Source organism: Lolium perenne, chromosome 2, assembly GCF_019359855.2.
Source record: "Lolium perenne isolate Kyuss_39 chromosome 2, Kyuss_2.0, whole genome shotgun sequence".
Taxonomy (NCBI): domain Eukaryota; kingdom Viridiplantae; phylum Streptophyta; class Magnoliopsida; order Poales; family Poaceae; genus Lolium; species Lolium perenne.
Window position 1 is genome coordinate 154,911,831 of NC_067245.2, and position 27,633 is coordinate 154,939,463.

Below are 27,633 nucleotides of genomic sequence, written 5' to 3' on the forward strand. Positions count from 1 at the left end.
TTTTATTGTACATAGAGGATGACATATGGATCCCACTTATACAAGCTCTTTCGCTCCAAGATCTTGCAAGTTGATTGTACATAGAGGATGACATGCGGGCCCCTTGTGTCAGCAGCTTAATCAACGTTTCCAAGGCGGCAGGGGATCAAAAGAAAAAGGAAATAGCCAAAAATAAGAGGGTGAAAAAAAATCCAAGAAAAGAAACATTTGTAGTATAGAGGATGACATGTGGGTCCCATGAGCCAGCAGCTTCCTCAACGTTTTAGAGGCTGCATGAGATCGAAAGAAAAAGGCAAGTGACCAAAAATAAGGGGGGAAAAATCCAAGAAAAGAGACTTGATTGTACATAGAGGATGACATGCGGGTCCCATCAGTCAGCAGCTTACTCAACGTTTCCAAGGCGGCAGGGGATCAAAAGAAAATGGAAATAGCTAAAGATCAGATGGTGAAAAAAATCCAAGAAAAGAAACTTTTATATACATAGAGGATGACATGCGGGGTCCCATGAGCCAGCAGGTTCCGCAACATTTTCAAAGGCGGCATGAGATCGAAAGAAAAAGGCAAGTGACCAAAAATCAGAGGGTGAAAAATAATCGAAGAAAAGAAACTTTTATTGTACATAGAGGATAACATGCTGTCCCATTTTTCAGCAGAGGTCCCAACGTTTCAAATGCGGCTTGAGATCAAAAGAAAAAGAAAGTAGCCAGAAATTAGGGGGTAAAAAAAAAACTCGAAGAAAAGAAAGTTGATTGTACATAGAGGATGACATGCGGGACCCATGAGTTAGCAGCTTACTCAATGTTTCCAAGGCGGCAGGGGATCAAAAGAAAAAGGAAATAGCCAAAAATCAGAGAGTGAAAAAAACCCTAGAAAATAAACTTTTGTAGTACATAAAGGATGACATGCGGGTCCCATGAGCCAGCAGGTTCCTCAACGTTTCAAACGTGGCATGGGATCGAAAGAAAAAGGCAAGTGACCAAATATCAGGAGCCAAAAATAATCCAAGAAAAGAAACTTGATTGTACATAGAGGATGACATGCGGGTCCCATTTTGCAGCAGCGGTCCCAACATTTCAAATGCGGCTTGAGATCAAAAGAAAAAGAAAGTAGCCAGAAATTAGGGGGTCAAAAAAAACTCCAAGAAAGGAAAGCTTTATCGTTCATAGAGGATGACATGTGGGACCTATGAGCCAGCAGCTTACTAAACGTTTCAAAGGCGGCAGGGGATCAAAAGAAAAAGGAAATAGCCAAAAATCAGAGGGTGAAAAAAATCCAAGAAATCAAACTTTTATTGTACATAGAGGATGACATGCGGGTCCCATGAGCCAGCAGATTCCTCAACGTTTCAAACGTGGCATGAGATCGAAAGAAAAAGGCAAGTGACCAAATATCAGGAGCCAAAAATAATCCAAGAAAAGAAACTTTATTGTACATAGAGGATGGCATGCGGGTCCCATTTTGCAGCAGCGGTCTCAACGTTTCCAAGGCGGCACAGGACCAAAAGAAAAATGAAGTAGCCAGAAATCAGGGGTTGAAAAAAATCCAAGAAAAGAAAGATTTCAATTGGGCTGCATCTGGACATCTGGGCCTTCGAACTATCCTTCTGGGCCTTTTGATTCGTACAATTTCAGCCCACTCCAGAACATGAAAGTTCGGATTTTTCTCAAAAAAAAACAGGAATGTCCTATGCTTCGCAAAAACAAAAAACAAGGAGATTCAAGATATAAGTTGTAAAAATAAAGATTTAATTTATCCGTTTGCAATAGCTCAGAGCGAAATACACTGTTTATTGTCTGCAAAATAATCAAGATATCACATGTTTCTTGTACGGGGAGGCCGACATCAGGGACCCATGAGCCAGCAGCGTCGTCAACGTTTCAAAGGCAGGGGGTCGAAAATAAAAAAAAACAAAAATCAGTTGGTAAAAAATCCAAGAAAAGAAAACATTTATCGTTCTGAGAGGATGACATGCGGGACCGATGAGGCAGCAGCATCCTCAACGTTCCAAGGCGGCAGGGGATCAAAAGAAAAAAAAAGGAAATAGCCAGAAATTAATTAGGGGTCAAAAATAAATCCACCAAAGGAAACTTTTATTGTTCATAGAGGATGACATGTGGGACCGACCTGCCAACAGCGTCCTCGTCGTTTCAAAGGGGGCAGGGGATCAAAATAAAAAGGCAAATAGCCAGAAATTAGGGGTCAAAAATAACTCCAAGAAAGGAAACTTTTATTGTTCGTAGAGGATGACATGCGGGACCGATGAGCCAGCAGCTTACTCAACGTTTCAAAGGCGGCATGAGATCGAAAGAAAAAGGCAAGTGACCAAAATATCAGGAGCCAAAAATAATCCAAGATTTATTGTACAAAGAGGATGACATGTGGGTCCCATTTTGCAGCAGCGGTCTCAATGTTTGAAATGCGGCTTGAGATCAAAAGAAAAAGAAAGTAGCTAGTAATTAGGGGGTCAAAAAAAATCCAAGAAAAGAAAGTTGATGGACATAGAGGATGACATGCGGGTCCCTTGAGCCAGCAGCTTACTCGACGTTTCAAAGGGGGCAGGGGATCAAAAGAAAAAGGCAAGCCAAAAATCAGCGGGTGAAAAAAAATCCAACAAAGGAAACTTTTATAGCACATAGAGGATGACATGCAGGTCCCATGAGCCAGCAGGTTCCTCAACGTTTCAAACGTGGCATGAGATCGAAAGAAAAAGGCAAGTGACCAAATATCAGGAGCCAAAAATAATTCAAGAAAAGAAACATGATTTACATAGAGGATGACATGCGGGTCCCATTTAGCGAATGCGGTATCACTGTTTGAGAGGCAGCAGGGGATCGAAAGAAAAAGTCAAGTACCAAATATGAGGTGCCAAAAATAATCCAAGAAAAGAAAGTTTTATAGTACATAGAGGATGACATGCGGGTCCCATTTAGCAGCAGGTTCCTCAACATTTCAAACGTGGCATGAGATCGAAAGAAAAAAGGCAAGTGACCAAATATCAGGAGCCAAAAATAATCCAAGAAAAGAAAGTTTTACATCGAGGATGACATGCGGGTCCCATTTAGCAGCAGCGGTATCACCGTTTGAGAGGCGCGAGGATCGAAAGAAAAATGCAAGTAACGAAATATCAGGAGCCAAAAATAATCCAAGAAAAGAAAGTTTTATAGTACATAGAGGATGACATGCGGGTCCCATTTAGCAGCAGCGGTATCACCGTTTGAGAGGCGGCAGGGGATCGAAAGAAAAAGGCAAGTGACCAAATATGAGGTGCCAAAAAAATCCAAGAAAAGAAAGTTTTATAGTACATAGAGGATGACATGCGGGTCCCATTTAGCAGCAGCGGTATCACCGTTTGAGAGGCGGCAGGGGATCGAAAGAAAAAGGCAAGTGACCAAATATGAGGTGCCAAAAAAATCCAAGAAAAGAAAGTTTTATAGTACATAGAGGATGACATGCGGGTCCCATTTAGCAGCAGCGGTATCACCGTTTGAGAGGCGGCAGGGGATCGAAAGAAAAAGGCAAGTGACCAAATATGAGGTGCCAAAAAAAACTCCAAGAAAAGAAAGTTGATTGCTCATAGAGGATGACATGCGGGTCCCATTTAGCTGCAGCGGTCTCAACGTTTCCAAGGCGGCAAGGGATCAAAAGAAAAAGGAAGTAGCCAGAAATCAGGGGGTCAAAAAAAATCCAAGAAAAGAAAGAAATTTGGTTCATAGAGGATGACAAGCGGGACCCATGATCCTGCATCGTAAACGGCTCGATCGGAGAGCGTTGAACGAGATGGCGCGATCGAGAAAAAAAACAATGCTAGAGAGGCTGCCATCTGGGCCCTACATCCCTGGGCGGTGCGGATTTGCGTTGACTCGGCCGGCGAACCCGAGAATTCGCGATGCACCATGTCCCGGGCCACCATACACGACGTTTTGGCCGCTTTCGTCGGGCTAGGTGGCCTCAAAAATGAGAAAAAAAAAGTTTTGACATGAACCACGGAGGGACCAAAAATCGTCGGCCATGGTGCACCAGCAACCACGGCGCGACTTCAACTTCGTCGGCCATGGCAACTTTTCTTGTAGTGCTTCTCAAATCACCTAGTAGCTATGAAGGTGCATGGTTTTCCACAATAAGCCCTTCCCAAAACAGCTTTCCCCAAAACATACTTTGTCTAAATGAGGCCACAATTCTCACACTCATGTATATTTGTATTGCAAATAGTTTGAGGTAGGCCAAGATGGGTTTCATTGTACAAAACATGCATTTTCCATTTTTTAAATCTCATATTTGAATCCCTTAGTCTGTTTATTACACAGGTGCCCTTGGTTTCTTGATACTACGCAGTTTTGCCCTCTCCCTCCACAAATTCTCGCAGACGTGCAACATTGCCCTGATTGGTCTAGCCCATGTCACGCGGATCGTGCCCGCCGACCGTTGATCATATGATCTAACGGGCAGGATAACCCCTCTCTCTCTCTCTCTGTCGGCGGTTACCTTCCACTCTCTAAGTATGCTAAAGGGCGGTTTTCTGTATTCATTTTCACGCGCTAAAAATTATAAACTCTTTTAGGCATTAATTTTCATGCAAAAAATGATAAACCATCACCGATTTGTTGTAGCCATTAATTTTCACGCAAAAAATGATAAACCATCACCGATTTGTTGTAGCCATTAATTTTCACGAAAAAATAATAAACCATCACCGATTTGTTGTAGCCATTAATTTTCACGCAAAAAATGATAAACCATCACCGATTTGTTGTAGCCATTAATTTTCACGCAAAAAATGATAAACCATCACGGATTTGTTGTAGCCATTAATTTTCACGAAAAAAATGATAAACCATCACCGATTTGTTGTAGCCATTAATTTTCACGCAAAAAATGATAAACCATCACAGATTTGTTGTAGCCATTAATTTTCATGAAAAAAATGATAAACCATCACCGATTTGTTGTATCCATTACTTTTCACGCAAAAAATCTACCTATCTTTGTATAGAGGATCGTCTGTATGATTTTTTAGGTCATTTAGAGAAGGTAGAAAAAAATCCCTTTTGAGAAGGTCGAAAAAACCTAACTTGTTACAAAAGCTGGTTTCAGTGAGACCTAACCAAATTTGGCATACATGATGCCATATCTATAACAACAAGGAATATCTAAAAGGGAAAGTTTCACAAAATTTGAAATTTAGGGCGAAAATGATGCCATACATGATGCCATAACTTGTTACAAAATCTGAAAATCAATTGGGTATTATAAAGGGAAATAAAAAGTTCAAAAAATGTAAATACGAAACCATCTATCTATCTATGTATAGAAGATCAACTGTATGAAATTTGAGGTCATTTAGAGAATGTAGAAAAAATCTCCTTGTTAGAAAAGCTGGTTTCAGTGAGACGAAATGGCATGCGTTTAAGCAAAGTGATTTTTTCGAACATCTCCAAATGACTCCAAATTTGCCATACATGATGCCATACGTGTAACAACAAGGAACCCTATCTAAAAAGTGTCAAAAAAGTTTGCCCAACCGTATAGCTCTATCAAAAAGAACCTCACCATGGCGCTAGTATAATTTTGGGCTTAGTTACAAACTTTCGTTACCTAACCTTCAACACGAAACTTGTTTCAAATCACTTTTGGCGTACAAGAAACAAATCCCACCTTGATTCGAGCACCACAGCCTCCAAACGATGCCGATGCTGATATCGGCATGGTCAGAAAGACTATGCTCGCCGCCACTGCTAGGTCACCGTCGGGATGCACCGTCAATCCCGTCCCCTCATTCGATCACTGACACACCAGAGATACCGCCGAGGCCAATGCCGAACGCACATGCTGATGCCAATGCCGAACATGCATGCACGCCGCTGTGGGCACGGCCACGCCGCCCGCTATCTTTGGGACGCCACGGACCACCGCGAGGTCTTTCCCTTCGCCACCACACTCTTCTAGCACCCATCTATACACGCCGAGAAAGGAGAGACACTAGTTTTCTCTACATTGCTCGCGTTCGTGTCGGTTCTGATCAGTCAAAGTTTTGAGGTAGTCGTCGATGTCGTCGACCATTTCTTCTCTTCTTTGCATGGTTAAACGCGTCAAGTTCATATCTATCTAATGCGTCTGGTCTCGCCTCATGCAGTTCTTTGTGGACGTCGATCTCATCTCGGCACCCCGCAGGCCACCTCCTCCGTGCCATCACTGTAGAGCTCCGTTTAAAAATCTATTCCTACCCGTGTATTGCCCATTGTATCAGCGCCATGGCCCATTTGTCATTCGATATACCGAAGCCCCACTCGTGCGCGTTTTGGTCAGGGATACACCGATGCTTACGGTCAAACAAAGATGGATGGTCTGACGTGTCTTTGCGGGCTCTACGTGGCCCCACTAGTCAGAAGATAACGGTCAATCGTCAGGCAACTGGCCGTTGCATCACGTGTGATGGTTTCAGACAAAGGCTTGGATAAAACTGAGGAAAAACTAAGGAGCTCGGAAAACTGAGCACAACTAAGAACCCGAGGGCACGAAAATAGAAATCCCTTTAATATAATGCTTCCCAGCCCTTGGGAGCTCTCCTGGTTCAAAAAAAAAAAAAATTCATGAGTCTGGCCATTCCATGAGAGTCCCCGATTTATGTTTTGCAACTTCTATTTCAGTTTGGCGGGTTATGAAGCCCTCCGCAGGGTGGCCTCCACGTCCACGTACAAGGCCAACTCACGGCCGAGAGCCGCTCGCGACGTGGGCACCGTCGCGGCCACCGCCCAGCGCCTCGCAGGTAGGTTCGCTGGCCCGGAGCACATGCCTATAAATTGTGCCCACTGGCTCTCAGCAAATACATCAGCAACACTCGAAGACACAAACAGCAAAGTAGCAGCAAATTTCAGTAGCTTCTTCCTCCCTTCCTGCACTTTCCGCGGAATAGATGGCGACTGTGATGGCCATGAGCTCCTTCGCCGGTGCCGCCGTCATGCCGGCCGGCCGCTTCGGCGCCCGGTCTCTGCCTGCGCTGGGCCGACGCGCCTTGGTCGTCCGGGCACAAACAGAGAAGCCGAATACACCATCGCCCAAGGTACGTTGTTAAACTTGCACTTAATTACACGTCAGTATGTCACCCGATTCATTTGCAAGTTTCTGAACTTTGTTCCTCCTACAGCCGAGCCCCTCAATCTGGGATGCGCTGGCATTCAGCGGCCCCGCGCCGGAGCGCATCAACGGGCGCCTCGCTATGGTGGGTTTCGTCACGGCGCTGGCCGTCGAAGCAGGGCGCGGCGACGGCCTCCTCTCGCAGCTCGGCAACGGCACCGGGCAGGCGTGGTTCGCGTACACCGTGGCGGTGCTCTCCGTGGCGTCGCTGGTGCCGCTGCTCCAGGGCGAGAGCGCCGAGGGCAGGGCCGGGGCCATCATGAACGCCAACGCCGAGCTCTGGAACGGCCGCTTCGCCATGCTCGGACTCGTCGCGCTCGCCGCCACAGAGATCCTCACCGGGGCGCCATTCATCAACATCTAGATTAGTGTGGGCTTCTAGCTAGTCATTCGTGTATGTTCGTATCATGTGTTTTTGTACTTGCTTCGCTAGGCCGTAATACAGTGGATAGGAAAAATGTACAGGTCCTTCGGGTTTTCTTTGCAAAATATCGCAGTGTTACTGAAATTTGGCTCCCTTTGTCCGCGCTACTACTGCACAATTCCGCGTACTGTTTGCATGAAGATATTTTAAGTGGGGCAATTCTTGTAAAATGTTAAGTAAGGGTACAAACTAAAATTCAATCGAGTTTCTACGTACTGAACGGGCTAGCCATTGAACATAATTACTATGGCTGGTTGTCTATGCATACAACAATCTGTATGCTGGTGACTTGCTCAGTAGGGGAGGGACAGATCAAATGTACAAGCACTTCGAATTTCGCCAAACACTTGGTGAATAAGTGTTTCGGAGAAATTTAACTGGAAATGGAGAAGTTCTACGGATCCATTTAGTCACTTGGCTTCTTGATGTTAACCTAACCACGAATCTTGATGCCTTTGTTTGGGGACTAACGATATCGGGCGCCTTTTCAGTTAAATCATTATACCAAGACCATATTAATGACAATACAATATTTCTGTATAAGTACATTAAGAAAATAATTACCTCTCTAAAAAAATATGTAGTTCCTGTACCAAAAAAGTAATCCTTACAAAAAAAACTTAGGCAAGAGAAAATGGCAAGGCTATACAAAATGTTACTTTTGAGATCATGAGGAGACAATATAACATTTATTTATAAATTGCACGTCAGCTAAAGTGGTTGGGCGGATAGTACATATGGCATTCAATATAGTTCCGGGAGTAACATTACTAATTTGTTTGGGAATTAGTTACGCCGCGTTAATAAGAAGGATAAAGTGCAAATACGAGTGAGTGTATGCGTTTTGTTATTGGTCATATGGGCGCAATGATTATTTTCACGGCAACGTATTGGATCTGTATGTGGTCCTTTGAGGGGCGCATCACTGCTCCATATTGTCTCTTTGAAAGGGAAACGAATTGAGCCTTCAAACTGCATGGAGTATGTGGATGTGGTGTTGTATTGCCCATTAGCATTCCACCTCCAAGAGATCGAGTCTGGCACGTCCGGCATGAGCTGGATGGCAGCCATGTTGTCATGAATCAACAAGAATTGAGATAAAGCTAGTTGTGTCAGATTCCTCTTGAAGTGCCTAATCCATTTTCCATTAAGCAAAGCTTCGCTGACGGAGAGCTTGCGCATAGTGCACTCCTTGAAGAGATCAGGTGCCAAGTCTGCGAGAGCGCAACCATCGAGCCAGGGGTCGCGCCAGAAACTGATCTTGCGACCATCGCCAGAGTTGAAACTGACAGCTTAATTGAACAAGGCCCTAGCCTTCTCATCATAAGCAAGCGATAGCCCCTGCCATGGTTTATCGATCTCCATCCAATTCTGCTAGTGCCATCTCACTCTCAGGGCGGTGCCTTTACGCAGCAGGTCAGGGATGCCAAGACCACCAAAGCTAATAGGCCTGCATACCGTGTCCCAGCGCACGAGACATTTGCCTCCTGGCGCAACTTCATCTTTGTTCCAAAGAAAACCTCTCCGAAGTTTGTCAATTGCCTTGATCAGCCATATCGGAGGGTCAATCACCAGCAGTTGGAAGATATGCATGGCTGACAGGACATGCTTCACTAGCAGTAACCTTGCGTCAAGGGAGAAACTGCCTTTGTTCCAGCCTTTAACTTTGCTGGAAATTTTATGTAGCGCAGGCTGCAGGTCCCCCTTTCGCAAACGCCGATCAGAGAGGGGCATGCCAAGGTAGGTGCAAGGGAAATACTGAACGGGGCAGCTCAAGGTAGTGGCCATATTTGTGAGATCAACACCGTCACAGTGGATGGGGATGATGGAACTTTTCGCAAAGTTGGTGAAGAGGACGGATGCTTCACCAAAACTCTGAAGCAACAATCTAACGGAGGTGAGCTCGACAAGGTAAGGCTTGGTGAATATGACCACATCGTCAGCATACATTGAGATTCTGCGCTTCGGTTGAAGGACTCTATTTTGCGCCAAAGTTCCCAAACTGTCTGCCAATGCAAAGATTGCCGCCAAGACATCAGTGGCTATGACAAATAGTAGAGGGGATAAGGGGTCGCCCTTTCGAAGGCCACGTTTATGAGAGATGCAGTCTGTCAGCTCGCCGTTGACAACAATTCTAGTGGTAGCAGTGAGCAGCAAGAAGGCGATCCAATCTCTCCATTTGAGGCCGAAACCTTTTGCTTCTAGGACCTCAATCAGGAACTCTAGGGATATGGAGTCAAAGGCCTTCTGCAAATCAAGCTTTAGCAGTAGAGCCGACGTCTTTGTATGCCTGAATTGCTTTGCGAGAGCATGGACAGAAACAAAGTTGTCGTGAATTGTCATGTTCTTGATGAAGGCACTCTGGCATGGATTGACAAGTTCGTGCATGCGAGGCCTCAGGCGTAAGGCTAGTATCTTGGTGAACAGCTTTGCAAAGAAGTGAACAAGGCTGATTGGCCGGAAATCACGGGGGTGTGCAGCATCTGGTGTTTTTGGCAATAAAATCATGGTGGCAGAGTTCAACAAGTGCAGGTTGCGAGAAGTGGCACTTTCAAGGGCACGGATTGCTCTGATAATATCATTGCTGATCAATGGCCAACACTTCTTGAAGAACATAGCTGTGAAGCCATCAGATCCAGGCGCTTTGTCCGAAGGCAGGTCCATGATTGCAGCTTTGACCTCCTCTGGAGATATGGGAGCCTCCTGGTCTGTGAGGTCAATCGAAGCGATGCCCACCGCTGCGAGGTTGAGAGAGTGTTGGCGAGGCCTCGACTGACCTAGCAAGCTCTGGAAGTATGCCGAAATCGCATCCTCCTTGTCCTTTTGCTTCATGAAGATGTTGTTGTCCACTTCAATTCTGTGTATGTAGCTCTTGCGGGGGCGTGCTGATGCTTTTGCATGGAAGAAGCGGGTGTTGGCATCTCCCTCGCGCAGCCATTGAATCCTTGATCTTTGTCTCCACATCGATCGCTGCATGGCTGCTATCCCAAGGCAGTTCATCTTTAGCATTGCCCGGAATTGCATCCCCTCGGCTGAAAGCTGTTTGGAATCCATTGCTTGGTCAAGTCTGAAGATCAGCTCACTTGAGATGGCCGCTCTCAGCTCAAGGTCACTTGTGAATTGTCCACTCCAACTAGTCAGGGCACGAGCAGTGCAAGTCAACTTTGCATGCAGATTGGTGAAGGGGTCAAGGTGAGACGAGCAGGCACGACAAGTTGTATCAACCGTGGTCAAGAAGTCCTCCCGCTGCGCCCAAGTATTCTCGAATCTAAATCTGCGAACATGCTTGAAGCCGGCGTCAGTGCTTAGTAACATTGGACAGTGGTCAGACATCTCTGACGATAAAGCCTGGAGCATGCAATTAGGGAACACCACGTCCCACTCTTCGTTGAAGATGACACGGTCAAGCTTGACCATGGTTGGAAGCTGCAATACACATGGAGCAACGAACGAGAGAATTTAGATACTAGATTTAAGATCAAAGATCAAGGATTCAATGGCTGCGCGAGGGAGATGCCAACACCCGCTTCTTCCACGCAAAAGCATCAGCACGCCGCCGCAAGAGCTACATACACAGAATTGAAGTGGACAACAACGTCTTCACGGAGCAAAAGGACAAGGAGGATGTGAGATTTGGGCATACTTCCAGAGCTTGCTAGGTCAGTCGAGGCCTCGCCAACACTCTCTCAACCTCGCAGCGGTGGGCATCGCTCCGATACACATGGAGCAACGAATGAGAGAATTTAGATACTAGATTTAACTGGCTAGAGAGGGTTGTACGGGATATGTACACCCAATGCATTTAGTATTTTGATTTTGTGATAGCATGCTTTCATGCTCTCTTTAGTATTTAGTGGTTAATTGATACATGTATCGATACTGAGTTACTACCCACGATGTATTTATTTGTAAACTGCAACTTTAAACTGATGCTGAAATTAGCTAATAAAAGAGTTGCATGCATCAATCGATGCAAAAGTTAGAGCTGTGGCTGTATTTTGAAGGAAAAAAATCTGTAGGGAGCTCTTTACCTAGCAATGGGTAGCTGTCGTATACTATAAAACACTGAGATTTCTCACCTGCTGGAATAGCATGTCTAGATTCATGAGTCTGTCCATTCCATGAGAGTCCCCGAATTATGTTTTGCAACTTCTATTTCAGTTTGGCGGGTTATGAAGCCCTCCGCAGGGTGGCCTCCGTGTCCACGTAGAAGGCAATTCACGGCCCGGAGATGCTCGCGACGTGGGCACCGTCGCGGCCACCGCCCAGCTCCTCGCAGGTAGGTTCGCTGGCCCGGAGGCCGGAGCACGTGCCTATAAATTGTGCCCACTGGCTCTCAGCAAATACATCAGCAACACTCGAAGACACAAACAGCAAAGTAGCAGCAAATTTCCGTAGCTTCTTCCTCCCTTCCTGCACTTTCCGCGGAATAGATGGCGACTGTGATGGCCATGAGCTCCTTCGCCGGTGCCGCCGTCTTGCCGGCCGGCCGCTTCGGCTCCCGGTCTCTGCCTGCGCTGGGCCGACGCGCCTTCGTCGTCCGAGCACAAACAGAGAAGCCGAGTACACCATCGCCCAAGGTACGTTGTTAAACTTGTACATGTCAGTATGTCACCCGGTTCATTTACAAGTTTCTGATATTTGTTCCTGCCACAGCCAAGCCCCTCAATCTGGGACGCGCTGGCATTCAGCGGCCCCGCGCCGGAGCGCATCAACGGGCGCCTCGCTATGGTGGGTTTCGTCACGGCGCTGGCCGTCGAAGCAGGGCGCGGCGACGGCCTCCTCTCGCAGCTCGGCAACGGCACCGGGCAGGCGTGGTTCGCGTACACCGTGGCGGTGCTCTCCGTGGCGTCGCTGGTGCCGCTGCTCCAGGGCGAGAGCGCCGAGGGCAGGGCCGGGGCCATCATGAACGCCAACGCCGAGCTCTGGAACGGACGCTTCGCAATGCTCGGACTAGTCGCGCTCGCCGCCACAGAGATCCTCACCGGCGCTCCATTCATCAACATCTAGATTATTGTAGGCTCGTAGCCATTTGTGTATGTACGTAGTCATCTGGATGTGGGCACCGTCGCCGCCACGGCCCAGCTCCTCACGCCCTTGATGCAGTGATTAGAAAATATTTAGATCCTAACCAATTTTCGTCGCAAGAGTATCACTGAAATTTTCTTGCCTTTGTGTGTGCGTTTGTTTCCCCTTCTATGTGCACAATATTTCCCATACTTTACCACCAACAGAACAATATCATTTCTGCATAACTATAGCAATCATATTAAGCAAGCACCCTTACCCTAATGAGAAATATATATTTCTGATCTACTCCACATAACCGGTTACCAAATATATTTGCAACATCGCTAAGAGCATGTCTAACAGACCCCCTAAATTTCTGCCCCGTATCAAGCGAGTAGAGGGCCCTGTATTCGTTTTTTATCGGCCAAAAACGCGTCCAACCTAGCAGAACCTGTAAACTCACCCTGTAAAATGGAATATTCCCAGAATATGCCAAATCGAAAAAAAAAATCTCCTTCCATCTTCATCTTCCTCCTCTAGCCAACTGCTGGCCTGGCCACCGTGCTCTCCGCCCCGGCCATGGCTGCACCGCCCCCGGCCGCCCTCGCCTCGCCCCGCCCGGCCCCCGGCCGCGCGCCCCGGCCGCCCTCGCCCCGCCCCGCTCCCGACCAGCGGCGCTGACCCGGGCGGCGCTCGCTCAGCCCCGCCTCGCTCTGGCCAGCCCCGCCCCGCTCCGGCCGTGCTCGCGCCGGCCACGGCGGCGCTCGCCCAGCCCCGCCCCGGCTGCACCGCCGAGCCCCGACCACGGGCATGCTCGCGCCACCCCAACCGTGCTCGCGCCGCCCTGCTCCTGGCTGTGCTCGCGCCACCCAGTCCCTGGCTGTGCTCGCGCCGCCTCGCTACCGGCCGCCCCGCCCCGCCCCGGCTGCAGCTCGCCGGAATTTAGCCGGATTCCGGCGTGGCGAATCGCGAAAGCAGTTAGATTTTCTGAAATTTCAGCCCGCCACGAGTGGGGGGTTGGCCCTGTATTTGGCCTCCCACCCCGCACAAGTAGGGGGTGAAGGCCGCCCCGTAATCGAAACCAGCAAAAATCGAAGCGGGGGCCATTTTTACGGGGCCTGCTAGACGGCCGGGTAGAGCTCAAACCCGTATTTCCAGCAGTTATTATATGGGTTTGGGTGTTTTAAGGGGTCTGTTAGACATGCTCTAACGCTATATGACCGCAACAGGTTAGAAGCCACGTGGATGACGTACCATATAGTATGGCGACTTTATACAAGATACACTAAAAGAATAAGTGCTTAACTGTTTAACCGTGGTGACAAAAACCACACTTTAAGATCCCATGGTAGTTTCATTTTGTACGATTATCTTTGGTAAGGATTTGCGAAGGTGTCATACAAATATTTTAATTTTCCGCCGCACTATCATTTGCATGATTTTTTTTGTTATTAATGAATGGACGAGTGCTTAATATAAACCAATAATTTACAATTCTCATGTAGATTTTAGCAAAATTTGCTGATCCCTTGCAACAATTGAGCCATTGCCAACCCCCTAGAATCGTGTTTCATGTTGTAAGCATGAGACCACGTAAACCACACATGGAAGTCACATTTCGTGGAGATCTCCATAAAGATAGCTTTTGTCTCAGGAGAGTTTGCAAGACCTCCTCGGAAGCTTGACCAACTATTTACCTAGTAAGTAGGGTTGTGTATTAAACCTGACAAAAAAAAATCTTGATCGAAAGTAATCTAATCTATGCATAAGTTATTTTATCAATTTAAAGAATTATGTCATTCATTACTATTATTTTGTAAAAAAAATAATGAGTACTAATCTTCCACTAACATAAACGTAGCTTTGCTTTATAGGTGCTCAGTCTTTTCTAGAGGCTCCATTTCACATGTTTCCACTCAGCATTTGTTAGTCCCTGATAGTAAATTGTAATACCTAGATGTCTTGGAAACTAGCCTGGCACACAACCAAATAATTTTCCATATTTAACGACCGCGACCTTTGCCTTCACTCTTATAAAAATTAATTTTTAGCTCCGAAAGTTGCTCCGACAATATTATGCATAAGGAAAGATAGATAATTCACCATCCACTAGATATAGAACCACTCCCTCACTTTTGGCATCAACATTTTTTCGAAATGGAGGGAGAGCCCAAGTCTTTGCATCGAAAAGGTGCATACGTCTTTTTTTGTTGATTTATTTGACAAAGGTCACACAAAGATTATACATCAAGAAAAATATTTAAGCCACCACGCAACACTTACATACCCGACAACGAGTGAAGATCATGCCAATATGGTCTTATTCCCTGAAAATAATGTAAACCTCTCATCAACTAGAGACCGCACAACATCGATACCCGGAGACATCCACTAAACGAAACGGGGGCACTTATGCACACTAGTAGACTCTTAACGAGCACCTCATACGCACTCCGCAGCTGTCACCGCCATTAACCAATAGTTCATCTTTAGAGTAGAGATTCGCATGGTCCTCACCCCAGCCTGCCGGTGAATCACCGCCCAGCACGCGTCCATCATCACGTGTCCGCCGGCCGCCGCCGAGGCTCCGCTGCTCGACGCAACCTAAGCTCATCGTTTTAACGCGAAAGAAAATATACTGTACACCGTTCTACGATGCCCCCGAGAGGCTGAACGGCACCACGCACCACATCGCCCGATCCGAGCAGTCTGGACAAGAAGACAGGAGGTGTAACAACGAGTGCCTTCAACAAGATTCTACGCATACGTGTCTCTCTAAGTGCTTCTGATTAGATAGCTCGGGCTAGAACAAATTCTGAATCAAGTTGTCGCCGGGTGCTGACATCGAAGCTTTTGGTCCCTGCTGGAGTCCCCGGTTGTACCTTTTCTGCCACTTTTTCTTAGTTTGGCGGGTTACAAAGCCCTTCGCAGGGTGGCCTCCACGTCCGCGTACGTACTTGCTACCTCGCTCCACGTTGAAGGGTAGCTCACGGCCGGGGAAGCCGGTCGCGACGTGGGCACCGTCGCAGCCACCGCCCAGCTCCTCACGGGTTGGCTTACCGGCGCAGAGCACGGGCTTATAAATTGCGCGCGCTCACTCGCCACAAATACATCAGCAACACTCAACGATACAAACAGCAAGGTGATTCTGGGAGGATATAAAGCTAGGTGATTCTCCGGACTAAAATTTAACTTTCATAAAAGCGAGATTTATTGTTTTGGAAGAGCAAAGGAAAAACAAAATGATTACAGACACATTTTTGGTGTGATATTGGGGCTTTACCATTTAAATACTTGGGAATACCTACTCATTATAGAAGGTTGCTAAATAAGGAATGGAAACCAGTTGAGGATAGATTTGAACGCAAATTGGGTTGCTGGGCAGGGAAGTTGCTCTCATATGGAGATCGACTAGTGTTAATTAACTCCGTTCTTAGTAGTTTGCCAATGTTCCTCCTATCCTTTTTCTTAATACCCAAAAGGGTGAGGAAAAGACTAGATTTTTATCGATCACGTTTTTTTTTTTTTGGCAAAGTGATCAGAAAAAGAGGAAGTATCGGCTAACTAAATAGATTATTATTTGTGGACCAAAGAACTAAGGAGGTTTGGGTATTGAGGTTTTTTTTTTTTTTTTTTAGATATGGGAGCATGGCCCCGGCCTCTGCATCAATCGATGCACACAGCCCTTTATTAATAAAATAAACGTCAAAGTCAAGTGCTTATTACAAAGAACATGTCTGGTAAACAAAGATCACTTAAACAAAACGGATCGAAACATCTGCAGACGAATAAAAGACCAAAACTATCCATCTAGAATCCTGCTAATGTGACGCCATCCAGTAGCCTGGAAATAGCAGTCCTGAGTGACCTCCAGGAGCCGGTTGCATCCAGTAACCATAGTATCCCGCTGGTCCGACGGGAGCAGATATGCCCATAGTTGTAGCCAATGCGCCGCACGAAGAATAACCTGCAAAAAATTTGTGCCCCTTTGTTTATTAAAGATGATATCATTCCGGCTAGTCCAAATCGACCAACAAATTGACGAAACGCCAATTCGAATATAAGCTTTGTCCCTCTTACTCACTCCGTTTAGCCAATTACCAAACATATTAGTTACATTAGAGGGTGGTGGAATATTATATGTAAAGAAAATCATTCTCCAGACAATTTTGGCAAAAGGACAATGAAGAAACAGATGGTCAACAGTTTCATTATTGTTACAAAAACAACATTTTTGACTTCCTGTCCATTTTCTCTTCATCAAATTATCCTTAGTAAGTAAAACCCTATTACTTAGAAACCACATAAAAATTTTAATCTTTAGAGGAACCTTAATCTTCCAAAGGTATTTCCGCAAAAATCTAGTATGTCCATTCATCATATCAAGGTACATTGATTTGACAGAGAATAACCCAGATTCATTTAGGTTCCACACAAAAGTGTCTGTTTCATTGGATAAATGAATTGACATAAGCCGCTGACACAAGTGTAACCACAAATTGTATTTGTATTCATTGAAAGTTCTTCTAAAACCAATATTCAACGGTGAGTGAGCCAAAACCGAAGAAACCAACTCATTTTTCCGTTGGACAATATTATATAACGATGGATACTGTAAAGATAAAGGGTATGCGCCCAGCCAAGTGTCCTCCCAAAACCGCACCGTCATCCCATTACCAACTTTGAACTTCCCTCTCTTAAAAAATTCCGGTTTAACCCGCATAAGCCCCTTCCAAAAAGGAGAATCTGTAGGTTTGGCCTCAACTTGAGCCAACGTTTTGTTTTTGATATACTTATTATGAAGTAGTTGTTGCCACATTCCTTGTTCATGTAACAGTTTAAAAAGCCATTTGCTTAAAAGACATATGTTTTTTAGTTCAAGTACCTCAATCCCCAAACCCCCTTGATCCTTAGGTCTACATACTATGTTCCATCTAGATAATCTATATTTCTTCTTATCCTCCTCCTCTTGCCAAAAAAAGCGGGAACGGTAGTAATCCAGTCTCTTCCGCACCCCTTTAGGAATTTCTAAGAATGATAACATAAACATCGGTAAGCTCGTAAGTACAGAATTTACAAGCACCAAGCGGTCTCCATACGACAACATCTTGCCCTTCCAGCATCCTAACTTCGAAGCAAAACGGATCTCCATCGGATTCCATTCAGAATTGCGGAGTCGCCGGTAATGAATGGGAACCCCTAAATAACGAAAAGGTAAAGTCCCAGATGCACACCCAAAGATATTTTTATATTGGTGTTCCAATTCTGTAGCTTTACCAAAGCAAAACAACTCACTCTTATGGAAATTAATTTTAAGACCAGATAGTTGCTCAAATATGCATAGAATGAGTTTCATATTAACCGCCTTAACTAAATCGTGTTCCATGAACAAGATAGTATCATCAGCATACTGCAAAACTGATACCCCTCCCTCAACTAAGTGTGGAATAAGGCTTCCAACTTGATCCTCCTCTTTTGCTCGAGCTATCAAAATAGCCAGCATATCGGCAACGATATTAAAAAGAATAGGGGATAATGGGTCCCCCTGTCTCAGCCCTTTGCGTGTCTGAAAATTATGTCCTACATCATCATTAACCTTAATCCCCACACTTCCTTTCTCTACAAAACTTCTAATACGCTCGCACCAAATATTATTAAACCCCTTCATCCGAAGCACTTGCTGGAGGAAAGGCCACTTCACCTTGTCATACGCCTTCTCAAAATCAATTTTAAAAAGGACTCCATCCAGTTTTTTACTATGTAATTCATGGATCGTTTCATGTAAAACCACTACTCCTTCTAAAATATGTCTTCCTGGCATGAACGCAGTCTGAGATGGTCTCACTACTTTGTGTGCCACATCTGACACACGATTAGTGGCTACCTTAGTGAATATTTTGAAGCTGACATTTAATAGACAAATAGGTCTATATTGCTGAATTTGTATAGCATTTTCTTTCTTAGGAAGTAATGTAATAATCCCAAAATTTAGTTTAAAAAGTGGGAAGCCACCAATTTGGAAATGTCCAAACAAGGCCATCAAATCCCCCTTAATTATACTCCAAAATTTTTGGTAGAATTCTGCCGGGAAACCATCCGGTCCCGGTGATTTGTTGTGTTCCATTTGATTAATGGCAGCCAACACTTCATCCTCTGTAAACGTTTTTGATAATAATTCATTTTCCTGGACAGACAATTGGGGGATATCATTGATGCGATCCTCCATCATAATCACTGAACTATCTTCAGGAGCTCCAAAGAGCTTCTTATAATACTCAGTGATATAAACCTTCAGATTTTCGTCACCAACAATGGTCCCTTCATCTTGTTCAAGTTGGAAAATTTTCTTCTTTCTATGTTTTCCATTAGCTATTAGGTGAAAATATTTCGTATTATTGCCTCCCTCCTGTATGTGTTTGATTTTAGCTCGTTGAGCCCATTTTATCTCTTCCTCTCTTCTAAGATTATTGAGTTGTTCATTTGCCTTTCTCAATTCAGCCCTTTCCTCATCATTCAGAGGACATGACTCGGCCTGAATATCAAGGAAATCAATAATATTAAGCAAGCGTTCCTTCTCCTTTTTATATTTTCCGCTCAAGTTCTTAGCCCAACCTCGTAAGAATCTCCGTAGATGTCTAATCTTGTTTTGCCAAGTTATAATCGGTGTTTTACCGGCTGACACCGCTGCCCACTCCCGTGCAACCAAATCATAAAAACCTTCTTGTTCAAACCATGAAAGCTCAAAAGAGAACCGTGCATTATTCCCTAAATGAGCGTGATCGCCCGAATCAATTAGAAGGGGGGTATGATCTGATCCTGACCGAGACAGGGCTCTAACCGATACCAAAGGAAATTTTTGCTCCCACTCCACACTTGTGAGAACCCGGTCAAGTTTTTCAAAGGTAGGAGTAACCCTTCTACTAGCCCATGTGAATTGCCTACCCGATAACACAATTTCCCTAAGATTTAAGTTTTCAATGATGGCATTAAACATAAAAGGCCACCTAGGGTTAAAATTATCATTGCTCTTATCTTCTGGTCTCCGAAGAATATTAAAATCTCCCGCCAATAAAATTGGTAAAGATACATGATCACATATTCTCACCAATTCCGATAAAAATTCCGGCTTTCTCGAATCTTGGGCAGCTCCATAAACAGAAACCAAAATCCATTCGAAACCATCTTGTTTAGAACGGAGGTGCAATTTCACACAGAAGTCACCATTATCCACGTTCTTAACCAGAAGGGTTGAAGTATTAATGCCAACTAGAATGCCCCCGGATCTCCCACAAGGCGGAAGACAAAACCAAGCAAAGTCAGCGTCGCCGGCCAGACTACTTAAAAAGGATTTTGAGAAATTTGAACGGCCTGTCTCTAACAAAGCAATAAAGTCAAGACGATATTCCCGGATAGCTTCCTTAACAAATAGGTGCTTCCCCGGATCCTTAAAACCTTCGCTATTCCACGACATACCCCTTAGACCTGTCATCTTAAGAATATTGTTTTTTCACTCTAACTCTAGTACTCCGCCGCAAATTATTCTTATCATAAGACCTTTTTTTTCTCTGTTTTTTTTGGACTTTACTCGTTACAGGTATGTCTAGAATGTGTTCCCCAATCAGATCGTCGTCATCAACTAAGTCTTCACACAAATTTGAAGCCTTGCTAACAATCAAACATTGCGGCCTATTTTCATTTATAAGTGTACTATCATTACTTGTCTGTAACATGGTAACAGACCTATGCAGCTCATTCTCAAGTATTAATTTAGCTGACTTGATCTCCTCATCCCTCGAATTTCCCAACGAAACACCCAAAGAACTAGCATTACGAATTATTCGTTCAGGCGAGAAAGATAAAAACGACACACTTTTATTCGGCGACATACCTGTTGTACCCAGAGTGGATCGACGCTGAGCAGCATACATAGCCCGCTCCATTTGCGTCTGATCTGCCGTAGCTTGCGCCCCAATTCTTGCACTTGCACGCACATCCGAAGCCTTTGGTTCTGGAATGCCTCCAAAAGCTATAATCTCTTCTCGTGTGAAAATTCTTTTTCCCTCTGTCCCCACTTCAGCACATACATGAGAATCAGAACTAATATTCATAGAATCAACAGAGAAAGGTTGCTTCAGTTTGGTTGGTTGATTCGAAAAATCTCCGGAGATCGACGTACCTCGGGAACCGCCAAAACCATGCATGTTGGGCTGTGCCTGCATACCCTGAGAGCCACGCCAAACTGGCCCAGAGTGAGACCGCCGCGGAGACGACCCAGCAGCCTCCGACAGTGGAGGTGCCACGGTCGGCCCGGCCACAACTACCTTATGGCCCGCCTGGGTTCTCGCCATCGCCGCCAAGACGGCCTTCTGGCCCGCCTGCGCTCCGGACATCTCAGCGATTGACGTCGCCTTTGCATGGTCTGCATGCCTCGGTTGGTGATCCCGCAGCAATGATCGACGTACTTCCTCCTCCAAATGTGCCTTGTCATTCAAAATCGGCACTGTATGGGTACTCAAAAAATTTCGTCCTCCATGCTCAGCACTAGACATAGGAGAAACAGCAGTATTAAAAGCCGGTTCAAGATAAATCGGACTAATTGAAATAGATGCAAAACTAGAACTTGAATACCTCAATGTACTCTCAACGTGTTCAGTTTGCATGGTCACAGGGGTCTCGTGAGCATTATGTTCCTTCCCCAAGCCATGTGCCAAAACAGAAGAAGACTTTGTAATCCCTGTACTTGTTTTGTGGGCTGAAGATTTGTTTGTGTCATCTTTATCTGTCTCATTACTGGAAATGCTCTTTGATCTTTTAGTTTCTCTGTTAGATGAATTACCACTCTGCCCATTGCCGCTGCCCCCAACATCATCATCATGCTTTGGAAGATCAGTCATTGTCACATCTGCCGGAGCTGATCTTTGTAATCCTTCTACTTCAAAACGTAGACGAAAGAAATCATTTTTTATTTTTAAGTCCCAAGTATTAGGTATCAAAGTGGGATCAAGACATGTAACCAGAATACGCAAAACTTTGTTGGCCCTTGTGAAGACAATATCCAAATCCTTCGTTTTCCCAAAAACATCACCTATAGTCCACATTGCCAAAAAATCATTTAGTGCCACAGGAGGCAGCTCATACACACGAACCCACACGTCCTCAGGTGTCCAAGCTGGCTGAACATCTACTGTCCAGAAGTCAAAGTGCATATGAATAGGAGTGCCTGGTACCTGGAAACGGCCAAAACGCTGCACTCTCACTAAATCATGCTTGCTCGGAAAATTAACTCGAAAGATATTCTCCTCCACCATCTGCACCTCCCATTGGTACTGTTCATCAACATCCACTATCCATCTCAGTTGTGTTACAATTTCATCGACAGAGAGAGATCCTCCAGTAATTTTTACTCGGCCCAATCTAGTGTTTTCAACACAAGGTCTTACCGAGTCTGAAAGAGGAAGTTCCCAAAATGATAAATCCGGATGACCTAGACCGTACATAGCAATTCTTGGTCTCGGTGCTTTCAATATGGGACAATCAACAGTGGCATGACCTGATCTCTGACAACAGTCACAAAGAACTACAGAGCAATCATTCACACAATGTCCGGGTTTTTTACACCGATAGCACGTCGGACCTCCCTTCTTCTTTGTTGCTTGTGAAGCACCACCGGCATCAGAGCCACCATCCGAGGTCACACTCCTACCCTGATCATCAAACTCTGCATGTATATTAGAAGCATCAAGAGGACTTTGCTCCATAACCTGATCTTGCTGAATGTTCGAAGCACTCGGAACCTGCGCTGACTGTGAAACAACCTTGGGCACATAAGATTGTCTAGCAGCAGTATTAAGACTAGGCTGAACAACTTCCCTAATGTTTTGATCTGTTGGCTGAGAGGAATTCCTAGATGAATTAAGTGAATCTCGCTGAGTTGGACGATCAACAAACTGTCTAGCCAAAGCCTCCGCTGTTTCTTTAACTAGCATTTGCTCCCTAGCGGATAAACCGCCACCATTGAAAGAATTTCGGTTGGACTCATACCTTCCACCATAGTTACTGTTTGAAAACCTCCGATTATTGTAACCCCCATTGTTACCTCCAAAACTGCGCCGGCCATCACCAGCGCCAAAGTTTGGACGGAAACCAGGGTTCCTGTTTCCACCCCCAAAGCTATTGGGACGAATATCACCTGCCCTGAAAACGCCATCACCATACACGTTGGCGTTAGCTTGCCGATCACCGTCCCCATCGTGCTCATGCGTGCCGCTTGGTCCCCCTTGCTCGAAGTGAGGACGGCTGGGATTGGGACCGCCGTCCCACCGACCGCCACCACGCCCTCCAGAGGGCAGACCTCGGCCACGATTATTCCCCGCTCCGCCCCGGTTAGCCATGGCGGCGGCAAGGATGCCCGAAGACGCGACAGTTGGGTGTGGAATTGATTTTGCCGAACCAAAACCTAGACGATGTCTCCTGCCGCTATCAAAACGCAGCAGTCGACCGTCAGGATTGGAAGAAATCGTTCGCCCCAGGCCCAGATGGCCCTGCAGATGGGTGAAACGATCCTTGCCCGAAATATTATGGCCCTTTTGGCCCAGATAGACGCGCCCAGAATTTTGAAAAACGAATGCTCGATCGTCAGAAGGAAGGGCATGCGACGGCGGCGATCGACGACGGGTTGCCCTCCACTCCTTCTGCATCTTCCGCTTCCTCCGGTGAACCAGGATCCACTCCGCCGCATTGAAGGATTCCAGGGCAAAAATCGACGGCGAGAGAACCGGTTGAACAAAGGACGTCTTCTTCTTCGTCTTGATCCTGCTCATAGATGACAAACAGACATCAGATAGAATTGGAGACTTACCAGACCGGAGGATTTGGGCTGCCTCCCGCTGCCTCCGTTTCTTCTCTTCTCGACGTTGAATCGCAGACTTCTGCAGCTCTGTCAACGTGCAGTCTTCCTCCACCGGCGTTGCACAGAGGTAGGAGAGAGGCCTTCCCTCCGCCGCCGGAGAGACCACCGTCGGCGCGCCGTCGCAGTCTTCATCGCCGGTATTTTGGGACAGCGCCCAAAATCGCCCCAGATTCGCCTGTAACGTCCCTCCGGAAAAAACGGTCATCACCTCGCATGGAAGATTGTGGGTATTGAGGTTTTAGATATTAAGAACAAGTGTTTGATTAGCAAATGGCTATTTAAATTACTCAATGAAGAAGGAGTGTGGCAGGAGCTGCTACCTAACAAGTATCTTAATAATAAAACTCTTTCGGAGGTTCAGACCAATGCAAATGACTCACCCTTTTAGAAGGGTGTAATGTCTGTCAAAAATGATTTCTTCCAACGAGGTTTATTTGTCATTGGTGATGGACGAAAAACTAGATTTTGGAAAGATACTTGGTTAGGAACACGACCTCTAGCTGATCAGTATGCTTCATTATATAACATTACTAGAAATAAGAATGTTACAGTGAGGTTATGGGTACTGTACCACTGAATATTAATTTCAGAAGGACATTGACTCATGAAAAATGGACGGATTGGCTAAATTTGCTACAGAACCTAATGGAGGTGCAAATTTCGGAGGAGCCAGACAAATTCATTTGGCGACTTACTGCAAATGGAAGATTTTCAGTACAATCGCTTTATGTTGATTTCATGAATGATCATACTGTTTTCCTCAAAAAATACATATGGCGGCTAAAGGTTCCACTAAAGATCCGGATTTTTATGTGGTTCTTAAATAAAAAAGTTTTACTCACTAAGGATAATTTGGCGAAAAGGAATTGGACGGGTTCAAAGAAATGTGCTTTTTGTTCTGCTGATGAATCCACTGAGCATCTTTTTATTAAGTGCCCCTTTGCAAGACTAATTTGGAGAGTTGTTCATTTTACTTTCAACATTTCACCGCCCGCGAATATTAAGAACTTATTTGGTAAGTGGCTTAATGGGATAGATAAGAAAACTAAAGCGCGAATTCGTGTAGGAGTTTGTGCTTTATTATGGGCAATCTGGAATTGTCGTAATGACATTGTTTTTAACATAGCGGAATGTGTCTTCTTTTTGCAGGTTATCCACAAGGCTACTTATTGGATTCACATGTGGTCGTACCTGCAGCCGGAGGACCAGCGTATACCTATGGAGTCTGGATGCACTCGACTGATGGCGGTCGTTCGGGCTATCTTCAGTTAGGGTGGTTGGCAGCGTGCTGATAGGATACAATATACATAGGTGATATGTTTGTATCGTTCTTCCATTGGTTGGCTTATCTTTGTGAGCACCTTATGTGATCGTTGAGGTGGCGTTTGTAAGACTTTTAAGACTGATACAGTTCAACTGAATTAATAAAGGCTATGTGCATCTATTTGATGCAGAGGCCGGGTAATACCCATTTCTAAAAAAAAAGCTAGGCGACATACCTCTCTCCCATCAATATACATCCAAAACTAGAATCTAAAAGGGAATCAAAATGCTTAATGTGTTTGGGAAGGAAAGCTGCTTATAAGTCCTCCTCTTCTCTCGCCAATAGAGTTATAGTCCAGTGTTCTTAAAGCAACATACTAGGCAGTTTAGAAAGAATAAAAAAGATTGGTCACCTTAGGGGGAACTTACGAGTTTGAATTGTTTTAGTTAGGAGGATACCCATGCTCAATGGAGGGAACACAAACTTTATCCAGTTTTGGTCGTTACAATCTAGTGGTTGACGTCCTTGCAAAGCGTATTGCTTCTTTATCTAATTTTGATCGTATACTTTTTTACTTTCTAGCAATTATGTAAAGCCTCGTGTAAGTTATTTTAGAACTGATGTCTTGTAGCGACGGTCAGATCCTCAATAATGAACTCAATGGGATCTTCCACCATAGTATGTTTTCTCCTGGCCCTCAATCCAAAAGGTTGGCGTTGCACTTGATACTTCGATAGCTTTGATCCTCTCTTGCACGATACTTCCCAAAAAAGAAGACCTAAGTTCGTGATGCCTCACATGGCCTGGTATCCCCCAACTCTACTCAAGGTGGTTAAGAAACAAGGCATTCAATTCCAATAAATTGAGAGCGGCGGTGACTACCTGACGAACCTGAACTAAAAGACGGGGCAGTAAACTGACGTCACATAGTGCATAGTCTTAACACAGTTTTATCATCACAAAATCTAATTTAGACATGTCACATGTGCCTAGATCAATGCTCTATTTGGCAACTCTAATAGTACTGTTTCCTAAGAAGAACCGAGTGTACATGTATGCAAGAAATCTGTCAACTCTTGCTGATATCATCAATAATAATTGCTTAATCTAAAAAATCACATGAATAGCGTGTCGACGAGGACATCAAAACAATATCTCTCATGCACAAGTTGAGATACGACATGGCAGCAGTCATTAAAAAATTGAGCTTGAGAGAAGACTCCCCTTGTATTTTGATTCTTGCTTGTGTTAATTTGTATCTTTTGCATTGAACAAAATATTTATAAATTTGAAGATGTACCGAAAGTTTAAAGTTCTGCTTATGGGAAAAATATAATTTTTCCAAGCTATTTCAACCAAATTTTAGAGATATTTTGACGAACTTTGCACTGTGTTTACATTTGGTCTGAAATTTCAGGACCCAATATATCTAGCTCCACGCTCGAAGTCGTCATGTTTCCTGTAAATATTTTTTGCTTTTGATCTCTGCTACTGAACATACTTAAAACACATATATGAAAACTTAACTTGGTTTCACACCGAAATAGTGACAAGCAGGTTTACGTAGCATCAACCTACTGACAACCAGGTGGCATCTATTGAACTAGAGCAAAATACACTTTACATGTTTTTTAATATTCAAAAAGAGACTTATGTGGCATAAAATACTCCCTCCGTTCTATTTTAGTCTACATTCTACAAAAATCAGACAAATTAATAGTGCATTTATTAGTATTACTTAAATTGGTAAACGTCCAATCCAATCTACATTGGAAATATTGACATCCAATACATAAAGGAGGAACACTTTGTTTTCCGTATTCTTGTTGACTAAAAGCTAAAATGTAGAGTATCTCAGAACAAATTTTAGGCCTAGAATGCAAAGTATTTCATAACAGAGGGAGTACACTTTAAAGTAAAACAAACCAAATGTATACTTATATGGTATTAATCACAATAAGCAACATACTAACAACTAATGTTTAGGAACATAACTAGACATGTGGTTAACTATGCCCGATTAAAAGAAAAATATATATTTGTTAAGAATGTAAAATGCTATAAAAATCTAGAGAAGTATAGAAGCTTAGTACAAATTGTATTTACTTTGATTTTCTCAGGCTTCATATTTTCCTTGGATTATTCATGTCTCTCCCGTATTTCCACTATTGGGCTCGGCTATTTCACCACCGCGACCAATGGCATGCATGCACATGGACATGTCAAGCAACAATGCTACCTGCTCAGCGGTTAGATTGGTGAATCGGTTTAGCGTGAGCCACCTGATAAACTCGGAGATCTCTTCCTTTCGCATGTCCTCCTCCTACGTATCCATGACGTGCAGGAGGTGAATTGGGTGCACGAGGCGTGCCACCGGTAGCTGCTCGGTGCAAACGACACCTTGAAGTTCTATGGTGAAACGACGGTTGCGCATGGTGAACACAAAATGACAGATGTCAAAACTGTATTTGCAATGTTTTCACTGTTGTTTAACATTATTGCATTTACCGGCATGCATTCTCCATTCGCGTTTTTTTTTCTTGACTGCCATGTGCCTTTATTCAGTTTCGGGTCCTAATGTATCCTTAAATTGGATTAAAATCCAAAACCTTTTTTTGATGTATTTGGCCAAAATTTCAACCAAATTATTTTTCTTGGACACCATCATTCTGATGAGCAGAGACATGGAGGAGATATTTAAGCCATAGTGATGCTACTTAATCGTCATCTTGTTGCTTAACTGCAAGTTTTCTTTGTGATTTAAATGACTATCTACATCTAACAAATTATCATACCGAGTCAGATCAGAAGGCATTCCATTAATAGTAAAGATCATAAACACCAAGTTCACCTTAATTAATGATATCACACTTAGTTATCATATACTTTGTCACT

At 44.6% G+C, this 27,633-nt stretch overlaps 3 protein-coding genes across 3 annotated transcripts; 2 read left to right on the forward strand and 1 right to left on the reverse strand.

Moving 5' to 3' along the window:
- The first annotated feature begins 6,828 nt into the window (after positions 1 to 6,828).
- Positions 6,829 to 7,641, forward strand: LOC127322124 (low molecular mass early light-inducible protein HV90, chloroplastic). Its single transcript, XM_051351085.2, has 2 exons — positions 6,829 to 7,057; positions 7,142 to 7,641. The coding sequence occupies exons 1-2, from the start codon at positions 6,911 to 6,913 to the stop codon at positions 7,493 to 7,495; spliced, it is 501 nt and encodes a 166-aa protein (XP_051207045.1). The 5' UTR covers positions 6,829 to 6,910; the 3' UTR covers positions 7,496 to 7,641.
- Positions 7,642 to 11,893: 4,252 nt separating this feature from the next.
- Positions 11,894 to 12,716, forward strand: LOC127322125 (low molecular mass early light-inducible protein HV90, chloroplastic-like). Its single transcript, XM_051351086.1, has 2 exons — positions 11,894 to 12,135; positions 12,212 to 12,716. The coding sequence occupies exons 1-2, from the start codon at positions 11,989 to 11,991 to the stop codon at positions 12,563 to 12,565; spliced, it is 501 nt and encodes a 166-aa protein (XP_051207046.1). The 5' UTR covers positions 11,894 to 11,988; the 3' UTR covers positions 12,566 to 12,716.
- A 7,940-nt stretch (positions 12,717 to 20,656) lies between these two features.
- On the reverse strand, positions 20,657 to 23,679 carry LOC127321975 (uncharacterized). Its single transcript, XM_071825492.1, has 3 exons — positions 21,402 to 23,679; positions 20,779 to 21,317; positions 20,657 to 20,662 (listed from the first exon to the last, which is right to left on the reverse strand). Exons 1-3 carry the CDS (start codon positions 23,677 to 23,679, stop codon positions 20,657 to 20,659), a joined length of 2,823 nt encoding a protein of 940 aa, XP_071681593.1.
- Between the last annotated feature and the right edge of the window lie 3,954 nt (positions 23,680 to 27,633).

What these genes read in the sequence shown, in the direction of transcription:
- LOC127322124 (XM_051351085.2), top strand. Translation starts at nt 6,911, where the DNA reads ATGGCGACTGTGATGGCCATGAGCTCCTTCGCCGGTGCCGCCGTCATG. An exon ending in CGAATACACCATCGCCCAAG is followed by an intron (nt 7,058 to 7,141) that starts GTACGTTGTTAA and finishes TTCCTCCTACAG; the next exon opens with CCGAGCCCCTCAATCTGGGA.
- LOC127322125 (XM_051351086.1), top strand. Translation starts at nt 11,989, where the DNA reads ATGGCGACTGTGATGGCCATGAGCTCCTTCGCCGGTGCCGCCGTCTTG. An exon ending in CGAGTACACCATCGCCCAAG is followed by an intron (nt 12,136 to 12,211) that starts GTACGTTGTTAA and finishes TTCCTGCCACAG; the next exon opens with CCAAGCCCCTCAATCTGGGA.
- LOC127321975 (XM_071825492.1), bottom strand. Translation starts at nt 23,679, where the DNA reads ATGACCGTTTTTTCCGGAGGGACGTTACAGGCGAATCTGGGGCGATTT. An exon ending in CAGCGGCAATGGGCAGAGTG is followed by an intron (nt 21,318 to 21,401) that starts GTAATTCATCTA and finishes ACAAATCTTCAG; the next exon opens with CCCACAAAACAAGTACAGGG.